Genomic DNA, 17,568 nt, shown 5'->3' with positions numbered 1-17,568 from the left:
CTCCCAATTCCCCCCCCCCCATCTCACTCCCTATTGGTTTCGCCCATTATTTAAATTGCTGGGCCCCTCCCAACTCCCCCCCCCCATCTCACTCCCTATTGGTTTCGCCCATTATTTCAATTGCTGAGCCCCTCCCAACTCCCCCCCCCCATCTCTCTCCCTATTGGTTTCGCCCATTATTTCAATTGTTGAGCCTCTCCCAACTCCACCCCCCCATCTCACTCCCTATTGGTTTCGCCCATTATTTAAATTGCTGGGCCCCTCCCAACTCCCCCCCCCCCATCTCACTCCCTATTGGTTTCGCCCATTATTTCAATTGCTGAGCCCCTCCCAACTCCCCCCCCATCTCTCTCCCTATTGGTTTCGCCCATTATTTCAATTGTTGAGCCCCTCCCAACTCCCCCCCCCATCTCACTCCCTATTGGTTTCGCCCATTATTTAAATTGCTGGGCCTCTCCCAATTCCCCCCCCCCCCCATCGCTCTCCCTATTGGTTCCGCCCATTATTTCAATTGCTGGGCCTATCCCAACTCTCCCCCCCCCATCTCTCTCCCTATTGGTTTCGCCCATTATTTCAATTGCTGGGCCCCTCCCATCTCCCCCCCCCCCCCCCCATCGCTCTCCCTATTGGTTTCGTCCATTATTTCAATTGCTGGGCCTCTCCCAACTCCCCCCCCCCCCATCTCTCTCCCTATTGGTTTCGCCCATTATTTCAATTGCTGAGCCCCTCCCAACTCCCCCCCCCCCATCTCTCTCCCTATTGGTTTCGCCCATTATTTCAATTGTTGAGCCCCTCCCAACTCCCCCCCCCCATCGCTCTCCCTATTGGTTTCGTCCATTATTTCAATTGCTGGGCCTCTCCCAACTCCCCCCCCATCTCTCTCCCTATTGGTTTCGCCCATTATTTAAATTTCTGGGCCCCTCCCAACTCCCCCCCCTCCCTCGCTCTCCCTATTGGTTTCGTCCATTATTTCAATTGCTGGGCCTCTCCCAACTCCCCCCCCATCTCTCTCCCTATTGGTTTCGCCCATTATTTAAATTGCTGGGCCCCTCCCAACTCCCCCCCCCCCCATCTCTCTCCCTATTGGTTTTGTCCATTATTTCAATTGCTGGGCCTCTCCCAACTCCCCCCCCCCCCCCATCTCTCTCCCTATTGGTTTCGCCCATTATTTCAATTGCTGGGCCCCTCCCAATTCCCCCCCCCCATCTATCTCCCTATTGGTTTCGCCCATTATTTAAATTGCTGGGCATCTCCCAAAACCCCCCCCCATCTCTCTCCCTATTGGTTTCGCCCATTATTTCAATTGCTGTGCCCCCCCCCCCATCTCACTCCCTATTGGTTTCGCCCATTATTTCAATTGCTGGGTCCCTCCCAATTCCCCCCCCCCCCATCTCTCTCCCTATTGGTGTCGCCCATTATTTCAATTGCTGGGCCTCTCCCAATCCCCCCCCCCATCTCTCTCCCTATTGGTTTCGCCCATTATTTCAATTGCTGTGCCCCCCCCCCCCATCTCACTCCCTATTGGTTTCGCCCATTATTTCAATTGCTGTGCCTCTCCCAATCCCCCCCCCCATCTCACTCCCTATTGGTTTCGCCCATTATTTCAATTGCTGGGGGCAGAGCTTTGTGACGTCATATCTAAGGGTGGGGGGGGTTAGACTTTTCGTGACCCCGTGTGACGAAGGGAGGGGGTCAAAAATCGTCCAAAATCGCGTGACGTCATTTATGGACGGTCCCATACCTTTCGTGTGGTTGTTTTTGTTGCTGTAACTACTGGGACCATCTGCGTGTGAATTTCTACTTTTTAAAGCGCTTTACAGCTCATCGTATTCCTGCTGCAGGATACATTAATCTTCTTGGTTCTTTCGGTAAAGTCACGTAGAATGCAAATAATGAAAATAATAAAAATAAAACATAATAAAATAATATATTTTATAAAGTTTTATTATTATTATTTTATTATTATAACGTTTTATTTTTATTATTTTATTATTTCCAAAAATAAAACATAATAAAATAATATATTTCATTATGTTTTATTTTTATTATTTTATTACTTCCCTTCTACGTGACTTTACCGAAAGAACCAAGAAGATGAATCCCTGCTGCAGTCACGAAAGGATACATTAAATATTATGATCATTGGGACAAATCAGATCGCATCGTTTGTATAAGCCCCACCCCTTTTGGGGGTGGGGCCTAAGGAGGGAGACCACGCCTCTTTAGGGGGGAGGGGCGAGATAGACCACGCCCCTTAGGGGGGAGGGTGAGATAGACCACGCCCCTTAAGGGGAGGGCCTAGATAGACCACGCCCCTTACGGGGGATGGCGAGATAGACCACGTCCCTTAGGGGGAGGGGCGAGATAGACCACGCCTCATTGGGGGGAGGGCGAGATAGACCACGCCCCTTAGGGGGGAGGGGGAGATAGACCACGCCCCTTAGGGGGGAGGGGAAAGATAGACCACGCCCCTTAGGGGGAGCGCGAGATAGACCACGCCCCTTTGGGGGGGGAGGGGCGCACGATAGACCCACCCCTTTCGGGGGGTTGCGGTGGGGGCCCCACCACTTTGGGGGGGGGGGTGAGGGAGAGGACCCCCACCCCCCCACTTCCGGTCACCCCCCCCCTCCCCCACGTGTGGAGTTGCACTTTTCTCAACTTTTTCTTGAAGATTTTTCTCTCTTCGTCCTCTCTCCTCCTCCTTGCTGAGTGAGCGGCTACTGCTGCTGCTGCTACTACTGCTGCTGCTGCTACTACTGCTGCTGCTGCTACTACTGCTGCTGCTGCTACTACTGCTGCTACTACTGCTGCTGCTACTGCTGCTGCTGCTACTGCTGCTGCTGCTACTGCTGCTGCTGCTACTACTGCTGCTGCTACTGCTGCTACTGCGCCCCCCTCTTAGGGGACAACGAAGAGGAAGGGAAGGAGGAGGACGACGACGAGGTGGACGAGGAGAGATAAGGGACGACTGCGAGCCAGATTCTGACACGGTAATTCAAGTCGGGCACAAAGCGCGCTCATCATAATCAGCAGCATCATCATCAGCAGCAGCAGCATCAGCATCATCAGCAGCATCATCATCAGCAGCAGCAGCATCATCAGCAGCAGCATCATCATCATCATCAGCAGCATCATCATCATCAGCAGCAGCAGCAGCAGCATCATCATCAACAGCATCATCACCATCATCATCAGCAGCAGCAGCATCATCAGCAGCAGCATCATCATCATCAACAGCATCATCACCATCATCATCATCATCAGCAGCATCATCATCACCATCAGCATCATCACCATCATCATCAGCAGCAGCAGCAGCATCATCATCAGCAGCAGCATCATCATCATCAACAGCATCATCACCATCATCATCATCATCAGCAGCATCATCATCACCATCAGCATCATCACCATCATCAGCAGCATCACCATCAGCATCATCATCATCACCATCATCATCATCACCATCATCAGCAGCATCAGCATCATTATCATCACCATCATCATCATCACCATCATCAGCAGCATCACCATCATCAGCATCATCAGCATCATCATCAGCGTCATCATCATCACCATCATCATCACCATCAGCGTCATCATCATCACCATCATCAGCAGCAGCATCATCATCATCAGCGTTTCACGGCACCGACCGAGCAAAAAGGACAAAATCGTTCCAACTCGTATTCGTTGGTTCTTTCAGTGCACGTAGGTAGAAAAATAAATAAATTAAAGCTCGACGTTTCGGGGCGCAACCCACAAGCAATCATCATCAGGTGGGGACAATCACAGCAAGAAACCAATCGCTCAAGTGGGGGCCCTATTATTTAGATGTGAAGTTTTCGTGACTGCAATGATTCATGCTCTTAGTAGCTAAAACATGAAATTAAAATTAATAACAAGTATAACCCGTAAAAACTAAGTTTTTCACTATAAATCCTTTATATGCGTGGCAGCTAGAGTCATCTCGTCCTCTGGCTTGAGATGGCTGCCACCTATGGGTCAGATGATTGCATTGCACCATTAAGGAATTGGTAATTAAATATAATTTTTTTGTCCTAAAAGTGTACAATTTTGGAAACAATTTTTTTCACGAAAAGTAATTGTCATGCACAACGAGTCTGTGTGCAAAATGTCAGCTCGATTGGATCACGGGAAGTGGGTTAAAAAACGACCGATAGATTTGCACGGTCGTAAGCAAGCAAGCGAACTTAATATAAAGGATTTTAAAATTAATAAAAGTAAAATAAAATAAAAATCACGACGTTTCGGAGGCAACACAAGCTTCCGTCTTCAGGTGGAACCATCACAGCACGATAGCTGTATCAAGTAAAGAGAAATTCCAAAAAAACAGTCCTTGTATATATACTGGTTGAGGGTGGTAGAGCGGGTGGGGATAATGTTCTAGATTTGAAGCTTTCGTGACTGCAAGGATTCATATTCGTAGGTTGTTTCGGTAAAATCACGTAGGTAAAAAAAGTTCAAATTAATAAAAGTAAAATAAAAAGAAAATAAAAAATTTAATAATAAACAAATTAACCCGTAAAAACAAAGTTTTTCACTATAAATCCTTTATATGCGTGGCGGCTAGAGTCCTCTCGTCCTCTGGCTTGAGATGGCTGCCACCTATGGGTCAGATGATTGCATTGCACCATTAAGCAATTGGTAATTAAATATAATATTTTTGTCCTAAAAGTGTAAAATTTTGGAAACAATTTTTTTCACGAAAAGTAATTGTCATGCACAACGAGTCTGTGTGCAAAATGTCAGCTCGATTGGATCACGGGAAGTGGGTTAAAAAACGACCGAAAGATTTGCACGGTCGTAAGCAAGCAAGCAAGCGAACTTAATATAAAGGATTTAAAAATAAAAAAAATCACGACGTTTCGGAGGCAACACAAGTCTCCGTCATCAGGTGGGACCGTCACAGCCAGATTTTCTGTATCAAGTGAGGCAGGGATTTAAGAACTTGCATCTTGGAATCCCTGCCTCACTTGATACAGCAAATCTGGCTGTGACGGTCCCATCTGATGACGGAGACTTGTGTTGCCTCCGAAACGTCGTGATTTTTATTGTTTTATTTTTTATTAATTTCATTTTTTTACCTACGTGGTGACTTTACCGAAAAAATCTAAGAATATGATTCCTTGCAGTCACGAAAACTTCAAATCTAGAATTAAGCGGTTGTGCTTTCGCTGAGTTGTCCCCACCTGAAGAAGGACGCTTGTGTTACGCCCGAAACGTCGTGGTTTGATTTATTTTTAAATCCTTTATATTAAGTTCACTTGCTTGCTTGCTTAGGACCGTGCAAATCTTTCGGTCGTTTTTTAACCCACTTCCCGTGATCCAATCGAGCTGACATTTTGCACACAGACTCGTTGTGCGTGACAATTAATGTTCCAAAATTTTACACTTTTTAGAACAAAAATATTATATTTAATTACCAATTGCTTAATGGTGCAATGCAATCATCTGACCCATAGGTGGCAGCCATCTCAAGCCAGAGGACGAGAGGACTCTAGCCGCAACGCATATAAAGGATTTATAGTGAAAAACTTTGTCTTTACGGGTTATACTTGTTCATACCCACGTGACTTTACCGAAAGAACCAAAGACCATGGATTCCCTGCAGTCACCAAAACTTCGATTCAAGATCGTCCCAATTTCTCGCTCGCTTCTTCTCCCACGATGCCGACACGGCAGAGGTCGCAAACGGATTTTGATTCCTTACCCGTACCCGGCCGCACCAGGGTACCCTACCCGATACCCGGCTACCCGTACCCGGTCGGGTATCGGGTAGGGTACGGGTATCGGGTACCCGATTGCGACCTCTGGGATGAAGCCATGTTGCAGGCGCGGGTGGGTTGATTCTAGGAACTTGAATTGTGAGAAGAGACAAGACGCTGGGAAATGAGTGACAATCACGGTGACTCACCAGTGACTCACGGCCTACCCGTACCCGTACCCGGCCGCACCAGGGTCGCAAACGGCTACCCGTACCCGGCTGGGTACGGGTAGCCGGGTATCGGGTAGGGTACGGGTATCGGGTACCCGGTTGCGACCTCTGTGACACGGCCTCCCCATCTCCTCCTCGATTCTTTTTTTTTTCCTCGAAACGGGGTGGAGCGCGTTCCGTTTCGCTGCGTGCGGTACAGAGAGAGAGAGGTCACCCGGCGTACAGAGTGGGGAGAAGGGGTGGGCTAGGAGATGTTGACTACCTCGCCTGGTGTGCAGGAGGTCGTTGGTGCGATCCCGACCCTGACGATGCCTGCTGCTGTATATTTGGAGTTTGTGTCTCTCTCTCTCATCATCATCACGGTGGCTAGGAGATGTTGACTACCTCACCTGGTGTACAGAAGGTCGTGGGTTCAATCCCGACCCTGACGATGTCTGCTGCTGTATATTTGGAGTTTGCGTGTCTCTCTCTCATCATCATCACGGTGGCTAGGAGATGTTGACTACCTCGCCTGAGATACAGGAGGTCGTGGGTTCGATGAAAAGCTCTTTTTTCACAGATGTCCGGTAGACCCAGCGGCAGAGGTCGCAAAAACGGGTTTTGATTCCTTACCTGTACCCGGTCGCACCAGGGTTGCAAACGGCTACCCGTACCCGGCCGGGTACGGGTAGCCGGGTATCGGGTAGGGTACGGGTACGGGTAGGGAACGGCTACCCGTACCCGGCCGGGTACGGGTAGGCCGTGAGTCACTGGTGAGTCACCGTTTGTCACTCATTTCCCAACGTCTTGTCTCTTCTCACAATTCAAGGTTCCTAGAATCAACCCACCGGCGCCTGCAACGTGGCTTCATCCCAGAGGTCGCAATCGGGTACCCGATACTCGTACCCTACACGATACCCGGTCGGGTACGGGTAGCCGGGTATCGGGTAGGGTACGGGTACCCGTTTGTGACCCTGGTGCGGCCGGGTACGGGTACGGGTAAGGAATCAAAACCCGTTTGCGACCTCTGGCCCACCGGTAGTGTTGAAGAGTGAATCCACGACATTTACAATTTGTGAGTACCGTGAACTGCTCATACGAGGGGAGTCAGACCTAACCCCTAGTGGCCAAAATGAGTTCGAAAAAACAAACATCACCGGAGACCTTCTTTGAAAAGGTGGGAAAGACCCAATGATGACCCCCATCCCCGGGTCTGTGAACAAATTGTCATCGCAGAAACCGGTCCCATGTGGCCCTTGTTCCTTGACGCTATCGGAGCGGTAAGGGAGGTGAGGGGGCGTGTCTCCATCTGTGAGAAAGAGCTTCATAGCTCTTCGGATTTGCTCTGATTCTGACCCGTTATGAAGGGGGATCGTAGCGGCGGCTGGGGGTGGATTGTTTGGTCGTACGGCAGGGTCGTTTCAAGTTTCATTTATTACGTTTTGCCCTGAGAGCCATTCGGCTTTTGAATCGGGTGCAACCGCAACAAACAAAACAACAAAAACATGAACAAAAAACATCTTAAAGTGACTATATGTGACTGAGTGCAAACAGAAAATCCAAGAAAAGACAGCAAAATATTGCAGAAAAAGCACCGTACACCAACGCTGTGTGCAAAAATCCCAGTGGGATGCAAGTCAAACAACAACAACAACCACAAGACAACTTAGATTAAGGCCACCAGTCTAACTCTGTACTACAACAAGTTCAAGTTCATTGATCAGGTGTAGCCCTGTGAGCCATTCGGCTCTTGAATCGGGTGCAACCGCAACAAACTAAAAAAATTAACCCGTAAAAACAAAGTTTTCCACTATAAATCCTTTATACGCGTGGCATCGGTTTTATTTTATTATTCATTTCTGTTTTTCTTGAGTAAGAGTTTCATTTTTATCACATTGGTATTTTAAATGAAATATGAAATTTTTAGTTTTCCTAAATAAATTGTCACGCACAACGAGTCTGTGTGCAAAATGTCAGCTCGATTGGATCACGGAAAGTGGGTTAAAAAAACGACCGAAAGATTTGCACGGTCGTAAGCGCGCAAGCAAGCAAGCAAGTGAACTTAATATAAAGGATTTTTAAAAAAGACCGAGATCTGCTTGAGTCACTCCGAACATATTTTACCAATGCACTCACCAAAACACAGACCGTGTTGTGAGGAGTGCAGGGTCACCGTGAATTATCGCCGCATTACACATCAGTGGCTGCCCGAGCGGTCACTTTATTATATGTTCAGAGCCTCGCATGTCTTACTCTCAGACGAGCATCGTTGTTTGTTTGAAATTGCATTTTAATTCAGTGACGAGCGCGTATTCGGTCACTCTGAAACGGACAGATGAAAAATGAACCCGTAAAAAACAAAGTTTTTCACTCTAAATCCTTTTATATGCGTGGCGGCTAGAGTCCTCTCGTCCTCTGGCTTGAGATGGCTGCCACCTATGGGTCAGATGATTGCCTGCCACCATTAAGCAATTGGTAATTAAATATGAATTTTTTTTTTCCTAATAAGTGTAACATTTTGGAAAAAAAAATTCCCGAAAATAAATTGTCACGCACAACGAGTCTGTGTGCAAAATGTCAGCTCGATTGGATCACGGGAAGTGGGTTAAAAAACGACCGAAAGATTTGCACGGTCGTAAGCGCGCAAGCAAGCAAGCAAGTGAACTTAATATAAAGGATTTAAAAACAAAACATGAACAAGAAAACATCTTAAAGTGACTATATGTGACTGAGTGCAAACAGAAAATACAATTAAAGACGGCAAAATATTGCAGAAAAAAGCACCGTACACCAACGCTGTGTGCAAAAATCCCAGTGGGATGCAAGTCAAACAACAACAACAACCACAAGACAACTTAGATTTAGGCCACCAGTCCAACTCTGTACTACAACAACACAAACATGGCCAAACCGAAAAACGTTTCGAAAATCACCAAAATGAAGCCATAAAAGCAATGAAACAGTGCAGGCCAGAGGAACTGTGACCGAATTTTCACAATAAACGACGTCAACAACATGTACCACCAATTCTAGATTTGAAGCCTTCGTGACTGCAAGGAATCATCTTCTTAGCTTTTTTCGGTAAAGTCACGTAGAAAGTAAAATAAAATAAAAACAAAAATCACGACGTTTCGGAGGCAACACAAGTCTCCGTCATCAGGTGGGACCGTCACAGCCAGATTAGCTGTATCAGCCAGATTAGCTGTATCAGATTAGCTGTATCAGCTAATCAGCTGTATCAGCTAATCTGGCTGTGACGGTCCCACCTGATGACGGAGACTTGTGTTGCCTCCGAAACGTCGTGATTTTTGTTTTTATTTTATTTTACTTTCTACGTGACTTTACCGAAAAAACCTAAGAAGATGTACTACCAAACTCATGCAGCCATAGCTGGCTGCACGAGTCACTCCACAACAGCAGGAGCGTCATCATCAGTAGGAGTGTCAACATTTTTCAATGCAACTTTAAAGATCAGCGCACCAAATCAAAAACGCAGATCATACTTTGCAGCGATCATCCGGAGCGAAACATTGTGTCGTGAGAGACGTGGTGATGGCTGGTGTGAAGGAATTTCATCCAGAAGTCGACAGACCATGGGTGGTGGTGATGATGATGATGGCGTTGATCCAATAGTGAATAGTCCAAGGTGGTGGTTAGAGTCTGGTGAGTTCTGAGTTCTGAGTCTCGACCGTGGCGCAAACATCGGACAGTGGACAAGTTTCCACTGTCGGAGTCTCATCAGCGGCCGTCATCTTCACCACCACCACCACCACATCACCACCACCTACACATCACCACCACCACCACACATCAACCACCACCACCACCACACAACATCAACCACCACGCATCAACCACCACCACCACCATCACCACACAACCACCACCACCACACATCAACCACAACCACCACCACGCATCAACCACCACCACAACCACCACCACACAACATCAACCACCACCACACATCAACCACCACCACCACCACCATCACCACACAACCACCACACATCACCACCACCATCACCACCACGCATCAACCACCAACACCACCACCACACACCACCACCATCACCACCACGCACCAACCACCACTACCACCACCACCACACCCAAGGGATGTCTGATTGACTGGAGCCAAATCGGCCAGTGCTGGCTTCACTGCCTGTGGCCACGTGTGCTTGGAAAACAGCTGCTACCAATAAACACTGGGGGCAGTTTCAACAGCGTTGCTTCAAGCCGAGCCTGGCACTGCTGATGAGACACTTAATGTCAAAACCGGTCCTTTAATATAAACATCTGGGGCAGTTTCAACAGCGTTGGTTCAAGCCGAGCCTGGCACTGCTGATGAGGCATCCCATGTCAAAACCGGTCCTTCAATATAAACCATCTGGGCAGTTTCAACAGCGTTGGTTCAAGCCGAGCCTGGCACGCCCTGCTGATGAGACACCCCATGTCAAAACCGGTCCTTCAATCTCAACATCGGGGGCAGTTTCAACAGCGTTGCTTCAAGCCGAGCCTTGCACTGCTGATGAGACACTTAATGTCAAAACCGGTCCTTCAATCTCAACATCTGGGGCAGTTTCAACAGCGTTGGTTCAAGCTGAGCCTTGCACTGCTGATAAGACACTTAATGTCAAAACCGGTCCTTTAATATAAACATCTGGGGCAGTTTCAACAGCGTTGCTTCAAGCCGAGCCTGGCACTGCTGATGAGACACTTAATGTCAAAACCGGTCCTTTAATATAAACATCTGGGGCAGTTTCAACAGCGTTGCTTCAAGCCGAGCCTGGCACTGCTGATGAGACACTTAATGTCAAAACCGGTCCTTTAATATAAACATCTGGGGCAGTTTCAACAGCGTTGGTTCAAGCCGAGCCTGGCACTGCTGATGAGGCATCCCATGTCAAAACCGGTCCTTCAATATAAACCATCTGGGCAGTTTCAACAGCGTTGGTTCAAGCCGAGCCTGGCACGCCCTGCTGATGAGACACCCCATGTCAAAACCGGTCCTTCAATCTCAACATCGGGGGCAGTTTCAACAGCGTTGCTTCAAGCCGAGCCTTGCACTGCTGATGAGACACTTAATGTCAAAACCGGTCCTTCAATCTCAACATCTGGGGCAGTTTCAACAGCGTTGGTTCAAGCCGAGCCTGGCACTGCTGATGAAACACCGCATGTCAAAACCGGTCCTTCAATCTCAACATCTGGGGCAGTTCAACAGCGTTGGTTCAAGCCGAGCCTGGCACTGCTGATGAGACACTTAATGTCAAAACCGCTCCTTCAATCTCAACATCTGGGGCAGTTTCAACAGCGTTGGTTCAAGCTGAGCCTTGCACTGCGGATGAAACACTTAATGTCAAAACCGCTCTTTCAATATAAACATCTGGGGCAGTTTCAACAGCGTTGGTTCAAGCCGAGCCTTGCCCTGCTGATGAAACACCGCATGTCAAAACCGGTCCTTCAATCTCAACATCTGGGGCAGTTCAACAGCGTTGGTTCAAGCCGAGCCTGATTCTCCCTGCTGATGAAACACCGCATGTCAAAACCGGTCCCTCAATATAAACCATCTGGGGCAGTTTCAACAGCGTTGGTTCAAGCCGAGCCTGGCACTGCTGATGAGGCATCCCATGTCAAAACCGGTCCTTCAATCTCAACATCCGGGGCAGTTTCAACAGCGTTGGTTCAAGCCAGAGGTCGCAAACGGGTTTTGATTCCTTACCCGTACCCGTACCCGGCTGCACCAGGGTCGCAAACGGGTACCCGTACCCGCCCGGGTACGGGTAGCCGGGTATTGGGTAGGGTATCGGGTACCCGGTTGCGAGCTCTGGTTCAAGCCGAGCCTGGCACGCCTTGCTGATGAGACATCGCATGTCAAAACCGGCTCTTGCCTGTAAACTTCTGGGCAACTCGGCAGCGTTGATTCGAGCCGAGCTTGACTCTGCCGCTGATGAGACGCTGGAATGTTGAAACCATCGTAGAGTTTTGTTTTTTTTCCCACGTGTTGAACCAATGCTGCCCGAAACGGCTAACGACTCCCAAAAGGAATTCCGTGTGCGGCTAATGGGATGTGGGAAAAAAAACTAAGATGATTATTTTTTTATATTTTATGTGTGTGGAGGGAATTGTCCGGTTATTTATATCGTCCGACAGAGAGATACTGCCGGAGTCGGACAGACGGACAGATTGATGGACAGATTTACAGACTGACTAGCGGGTCAGACGGTGAGGGTCCGACAGACAGAGAGATACTGACGGAGTCAGTCAGACAGACAGTCAGACAGACAGATTGATAGACAGATTTACAGACTGGACAAGAGGGTTCGATGGCTTCTGTCCGACAGACGAAGAGATACTGACGGAGTCAGACAGACAGATTGATAGACAGATTGAGAGACAGATTTACAGACTGGACTAGAGGGTCAGATGGCTTCTGTCTGACAGACAGAGAGATACTGACAGAGTCAGACAGACAGACAGACAGACAGTCAGACAGACAGACAGACAGTCAGACAGACGGACAGATTGATGGACAGATTGATGGACAGATTGATGGACAGATTTACAGACTGGACGAGAGGGTCAGATGGCTTCTGTCTGACAGACAGAGAGATACTGACAGAGTCAGACAGACAGACAGACAGTCAGACAGACAGTCAGACAGACAGACAGACAGATTGATGGACAGATTGATGGACAGATTTACAGACTGGACTAGAGGGTCAGACGACTTCTGTCCGACAGACAGAGAGTCGGACAGTGGCAGAGCGAGTGAGAGACAGAGTCGGTCAGACGAACACGGGGACAGAGACTCACTCGGACAGCCAGACAGACATGCTGGGAGAGAGTGTTTGCAGAGCACGGCAGGTCTGTGCCTAACAGCTGTCGTGAACAAAACAAACCCTTCGTGTGTGTCTGTGCGGGTGTCTGTGTGTCTGTCTGTGTGTGTGTGTGTCTGTGTGTGTGTCTGTGTTTGTTTGTGTGTGTGTCTGTGTGTCTGTGTGTCTGTCTGTGTGTGTGTGTCTGTGTGTGTGTGTGTCTGTGTTTGTTTGAGTGTGTGTGTGTCTGTCTGTGTGTGTGTCTGTATGTGTGTCTGTGTGTCTGTCTGTGTGTGTGTCTGTGTGTGTGTGTCTGTGTGTGTCTGTCTGTGTGTGTGTCTGTGTGTGTGTGTCTGTGTGTGTCTGTCTGTGTGTGTGTGTGTGTCTGTGTGTGTATCTGTGTGTATCTGTGTGTGTGTCTGTCTGTGTGTGTGTCTGTGTGTGTGTGTCACTGTGTGTGTGTGTTACTGTGTGTGTGTCTGTGTGTGTGTGTCACTGTGTGCGTGTGTCTGTGTGTGTGTGTGTCTGTGTGTCTGTGTGTGTGTGTGTGTCTGTGTGTCTGTGTGTGTGTGTGTCTGTGTGTCTGTCTGTGTTTGTTTGAGTGTGTGTGTGTCTGTGTGTGTGTCTGTCTGTGTGTGTGTCTGTGCGAGTGTCTGTGAGTCTGAGTGGGGAGCGGTGGTGTAGTGGTTAGCGCTACGCTGCGCTATGAACCTGGCGACCCGGGTTCGATTCCCGCTCACCGCCAACACCAGTGACGATTATCTGAACCGGTCCTGGGCCTCCTAGGTCGACTCAGCCTCAAATGAGTACCTGGTGTGGTGTGTAAACATCGCCACTGGGGAGACAAAGGCGGTCGGGTGTGGTGCTGGCCACCCACTCCCTCGTGTGCTGTTCCAGCCTTCATAGGTGCTCGCTAACAGCACTTGCCCCTACAGTCTGTTAAGGCTATACGGGGGATCTTTGTCTATCTTTGTCTGTGAGTCTGTAGGTCTCTTAATGACTCTCTGGGTCTCTGTGTGAGTCTACGGGTCTCTGTGTGAGTCTCTGTGTGAGTCTACGGGTCTCTGTGTGAGTCTCTGTGTGAGTCTACGGGTCTCTGTGTGAGTCTCTGTGTGAGTCTATGGGACTCTGTGTGAGTCTCTGTGTGAGTCTACGGGTCTATGTGTGAGTCTCTGTGTGAGTCTACGGGTCTCTGTGTGAGTCTCTGTGTGAGTCTACGGGTCTCTGTGTGAGTCTCTTAATGACTCTCTGGGTCTCTGTGTGAGTCTCTTAATGACTCTCTGGGTCTCTGTGTGAGTCTCTGTGTGAGTCTATGGGTCTCTGTGTGAGTCTCTGTGTGAGTCTATGGGACTCTGTGTGAGTCTCTGTGTGAGTCTACGGGTCTCTGTGTGAGTCTCTGTGTGAGTCTATGGGACTCTGTGTGAGTCTCTGTGTGAGTCTATGGGACTCTGTGTGAGTCTCTGTGTGAGTCTATGGGACTCTGTGTGAGTCTCTGTGTGAGTCTATGGGACTCTGTGTGAGTCTCTGTGTGAGTTTACGGGTCTCTGTGTGAGTCTCTGTGTGAGTCTACGGGTCTTTGTGTGAGTCTCTGTGTGAGTCTATGGGACTCTGTGTGAGTCTCTGTGTGAGTCTACGGGTCTCCGTGTGAGTCTCCGCGTGAGTCTATGGGACTCTGTGTGACTCTCTGTGTGAGTCTCTGTGTGAGTCTACGGGTCTCTGTGTGAGTCTCTGTGTGAGTCTACGGGTCTCTGTGTGAGTCTCTGTGTGAGTCTATGGGACTCTGTGTGAGTCTCTGTGTGAGTCTACGGGTCTATGTGTGAGTCTCTGTGTGAGTCTATGGGACTCTGTGTGAGTCTCTGTGTGAGTCTACGGGTCTCTGTGTGAGTCTCTGTGTGAGTCTATGGGACTCTGTGTGAGTCTCTGTGTGAGTCTACGGGACTCCGTGTGAGTCTCTGTGTGAGTTTACGGGTCTCTGTGTGAGTCTCTGTGTGAGTCTACTGGTCTCTGTGTGAGTCTCTGGATTTCCGCGTGAGTCTACGAGTCTCCGTGTGAGTCTCCGCGTGAGTCTACGGGTCTCTATGTGAGTCTCTGCGTGAGTCTACGGGTCTCCGTGTGAGTCTCCGTGTGAGTCTCCGCGTGAGTCGCCGGTCACCGGGCTGAGACCAACTTCCCCATCCTCCGTTTGCCCTCCTCCCATCGCCGCAGCTTCCGCGCGGCGAACGACGCCGGGCGGAGCGAGGGGGGGACACCGCCGGCGGTGGTCACCTTCAGTCGTCCGCACGGCCGCGTCTCCCGCCACCCCCCTGCCCATCCTCCACCCTAGCGGTTGACCCTGCCGACCCTCGCGACCGACCCCGCGACCCCGCGACCTCGCGACCCCGCCGATGGGCATGGCGCTACTGCTCGTGGCTGCCTTGGCCATCGTCGCAATCTCCTCGTCGTCATCTTCACCATCGTCAGGATCGTCGCCCGCATCGTCCTCCTGCCCGCCCTCGTGCCGCTGCGACGTGCAAACCTTCGGCCTCTTCGACAGCTTCCGCCTGACGCGGGTCGACTGCTCGGGCCTCTCCGCCCCGCCGGCTCCCCCCGCGGCTCTGCCCCTGGACGCCACGTGGCTTGACCTGTCACGCAGCGGCCTCCGTTCCCTGGCCGCCCCGGGGCCCATCCTGGGCGGGCCCGGCTACACGACGCTCGCCTCGCTCGACCTGAGCGGCAACCGGCTGGCGGAGGTTCGCGCCGGCGACCTGTCCCGCCTCCGCTACCTGGACGCGCTGAACCTCAGCGGCAACGCGCTGGAGGAGCTGGCCCCCGGGGCCCTTGCCGGACCTCCGCTCAGCGCCGCTGACGTGTCCAGGAACTCGCTGCGGTTTCTGCGGCTCGGAGCCTTCGGGCGGGGGGGCCCGGCGCTGTCGGTCGACGCTTCGCGCAATCTCGTCCACGAGGTGGTGGGGGCGGAGGAGGTGGAGGGGGTGGAGGGGGTGGAGGGGCTGAACCTGCGAGCGCTGGATCTGTCGCGGAACGAGTTGCGTGCGGTGCCCTCTCGGGCCTTGCGGGGGCTGCCCCTTCGGCGGCTGGGGCTGGCGCGCAACCCCATAGCGGCGGTGCCGGCGGCGGCGTTCGCGGGGATGGCGGAGCTCACGCACCTGTGGCTCGATCACATGCGGGGCGGTGGTGGTGACGGTGGTGGCGGTGGTGGTGGTGGTGGTGGCGGGCCGGCGCTGCTGGTGCTGTCGCCGCTCGCTTTTCAAGGGCTCGGTCACCTGCAGGTGAGGTGGTGGTGGTGGTGGTGGTGGTGGTAGTGGTGGTAGTGGTGGCGGTGGTGATGGTGGTGGTGATGGTGGTGGTGGTGGTGATGGTGGTGGTGGTGGTGGGAGTGGTGTGGTGGTGGCGGTGGTGGTAGTGGTGGTGGTGTCGGTGATGGTGGTGATGGTGATGGTGGTGATGGTGGTGATGGTGATGGCGGTGATGGTGGTGGTGGTGGTGGCGGTGGCGGTGATGGTGGTGGTGATGGTGGTGGTGGTGGCGGTGGCGGTGATGGTGGTGATGGTGGCGGTGATGGTGGTGGTGGTGGCGGTGGCGGTGATGGTGGTGATGGTGGTGGTGATGGTGGTGGTGATGGTGGTGATGGTGGTGGTGATGGTGGCGGTGATGGTGGTGGTGGTGGCGGTGATGGTGGTGATGGTGGTGGTGATGGTGGTGGTGATGGTGGTGATGGTGGTGGTGATGGTGGTGGTGGTGGTGGTGATGGTGGTGGTGGTGGCGGTGATGGTGGTGGTGATGGTGGTGGTGATGGTGGTGGTGATGGTGGTGGTGGTGATGGTGGTGGTGGTGGCGGTGATGGTGGTGATGGTGGTGATGGTGGTGGGGATGGTGGTGGTGATGGTGGTGATGGTGGTGGTGATGGTGGTGGTGGTGGTGGTGATGGTGGTGATGGTGGTGGTGATGGTGGTGGTGATGGTGGTGGTGGTGGTGGTGATGGTGGTGGCGGTGATGGTGGTGGTGGTGATGTTGGTGGTGATGGTGGTGGTGGTGATGGTGGTGGTGGTGGCGGTGATGGTGGTGATGGTGGTGGTGATGGTGGTGGTGGTGGCGGTGATGGTGGTGGTGGTGGCGGTGATGGTGGTGATGGTGGTGGTGATGTTGGTGGTGATGGTGGTGGTGGTGATGGCGGTGATGGTGGTGATGGTGGTGATGAGGGTGGTGGTGATGACCACGACGACGACGATGACGCTGACGACGCTAAATGCACCGGCTCCCCGCTACTCAAAATAAAAATAAATATTTAGTTTTTTAAATGTTAACGGAACTTTGCTACACCCGAGTTTGTCTTTGCGTGCCCACCCACCCCCCCCCCCCCCCCCCTCTTCACAGCTGCTGGACCTCAGCGGGAACCGTTTCCCCGGCGCGACCTCGTGGGCCGACACGCTGGCGCCCCTCTCCTCGCTCCACGAGCTCCGGCTCTCCGGGGCTTTGGCCGCGACGCCGGCGTTGCCGGGCCCGCTGCCGGCGGGGCTGACGCGGCTGCTGCCGGAGCTGCGCAGAGTGTCGCTGGCCGGATCGGCCTACGCCTGCGCCCCCAGGAGGGTGGCGAGGATCACCGGCGGCGTCGGCGGCGGCGGCGGCGGCTTCTACTACCTCCGTGGCGACGTCGATAACCTTGGCGGCGGTGGCGGTGGTGGTGGTGGTGGCGGTGGTGGTGGTGCTGGTGTTGGAAATAACGTTGGTGGACGTGGTGGTGGTGGTGGCGGTGGTGGTGGTGGAAATTACGTTATTGGCGGTGGTGGTGATGGTGGCGGTGGTGGTGGTGGTGGT

General features: G+C 51.6%; 1 protein-coding gene across 1 annotated transcript in view; it reads left to right on the top strand.

Annotated features, from left to right (window-relative positions):
• Positions 1-2,887: 2,887 nt before the first annotated feature.
• The window catches only part of LOC144952146 (tsukushi-like), a 40,726-nt gene continuing 26,045 nt past the window's right edge, over positions 2,888-17,568 (top strand). Inside the window, exons 1-4 of the mRNA XM_078882550.1 lie at positions 2,888-2,990; positions 14,962-15,701; positions 15,732-16,022; positions 17,128-17,475. Coding sequence (XP_078738676.1) covers positions 15,141-15,701; positions 15,732-16,022; positions 17,128-17,475 — 1,200 coding nt within the window. The 5' untranslated portion in view covers positions 2,888-2,990; positions 14,962-15,140. The remainder of the gene's footprint in view (positions 2,991-14,961; positions 15,702-15,731; positions 16,023-17,127; positions 17,476-17,568) is intronic.

Source organism: Lampetra fluviatilis, chromosome 66 (genome assembly GCF_964198595.1).
Source record: "Lampetra fluviatilis chromosome 66, kcLamFluv1.1, whole genome shotgun sequence".
NCBI lineage: Eukaryota > Metazoa > Chordata > Hyperoartia > Petromyzontiformes > Petromyzontidae > Lampetra > Lampetra fluviatilis.
The sequence above is the reverse complement of the archived record's forward strand: the minus strand, read 5'-3'. Positions and strand labels throughout refer to the sequence as shown.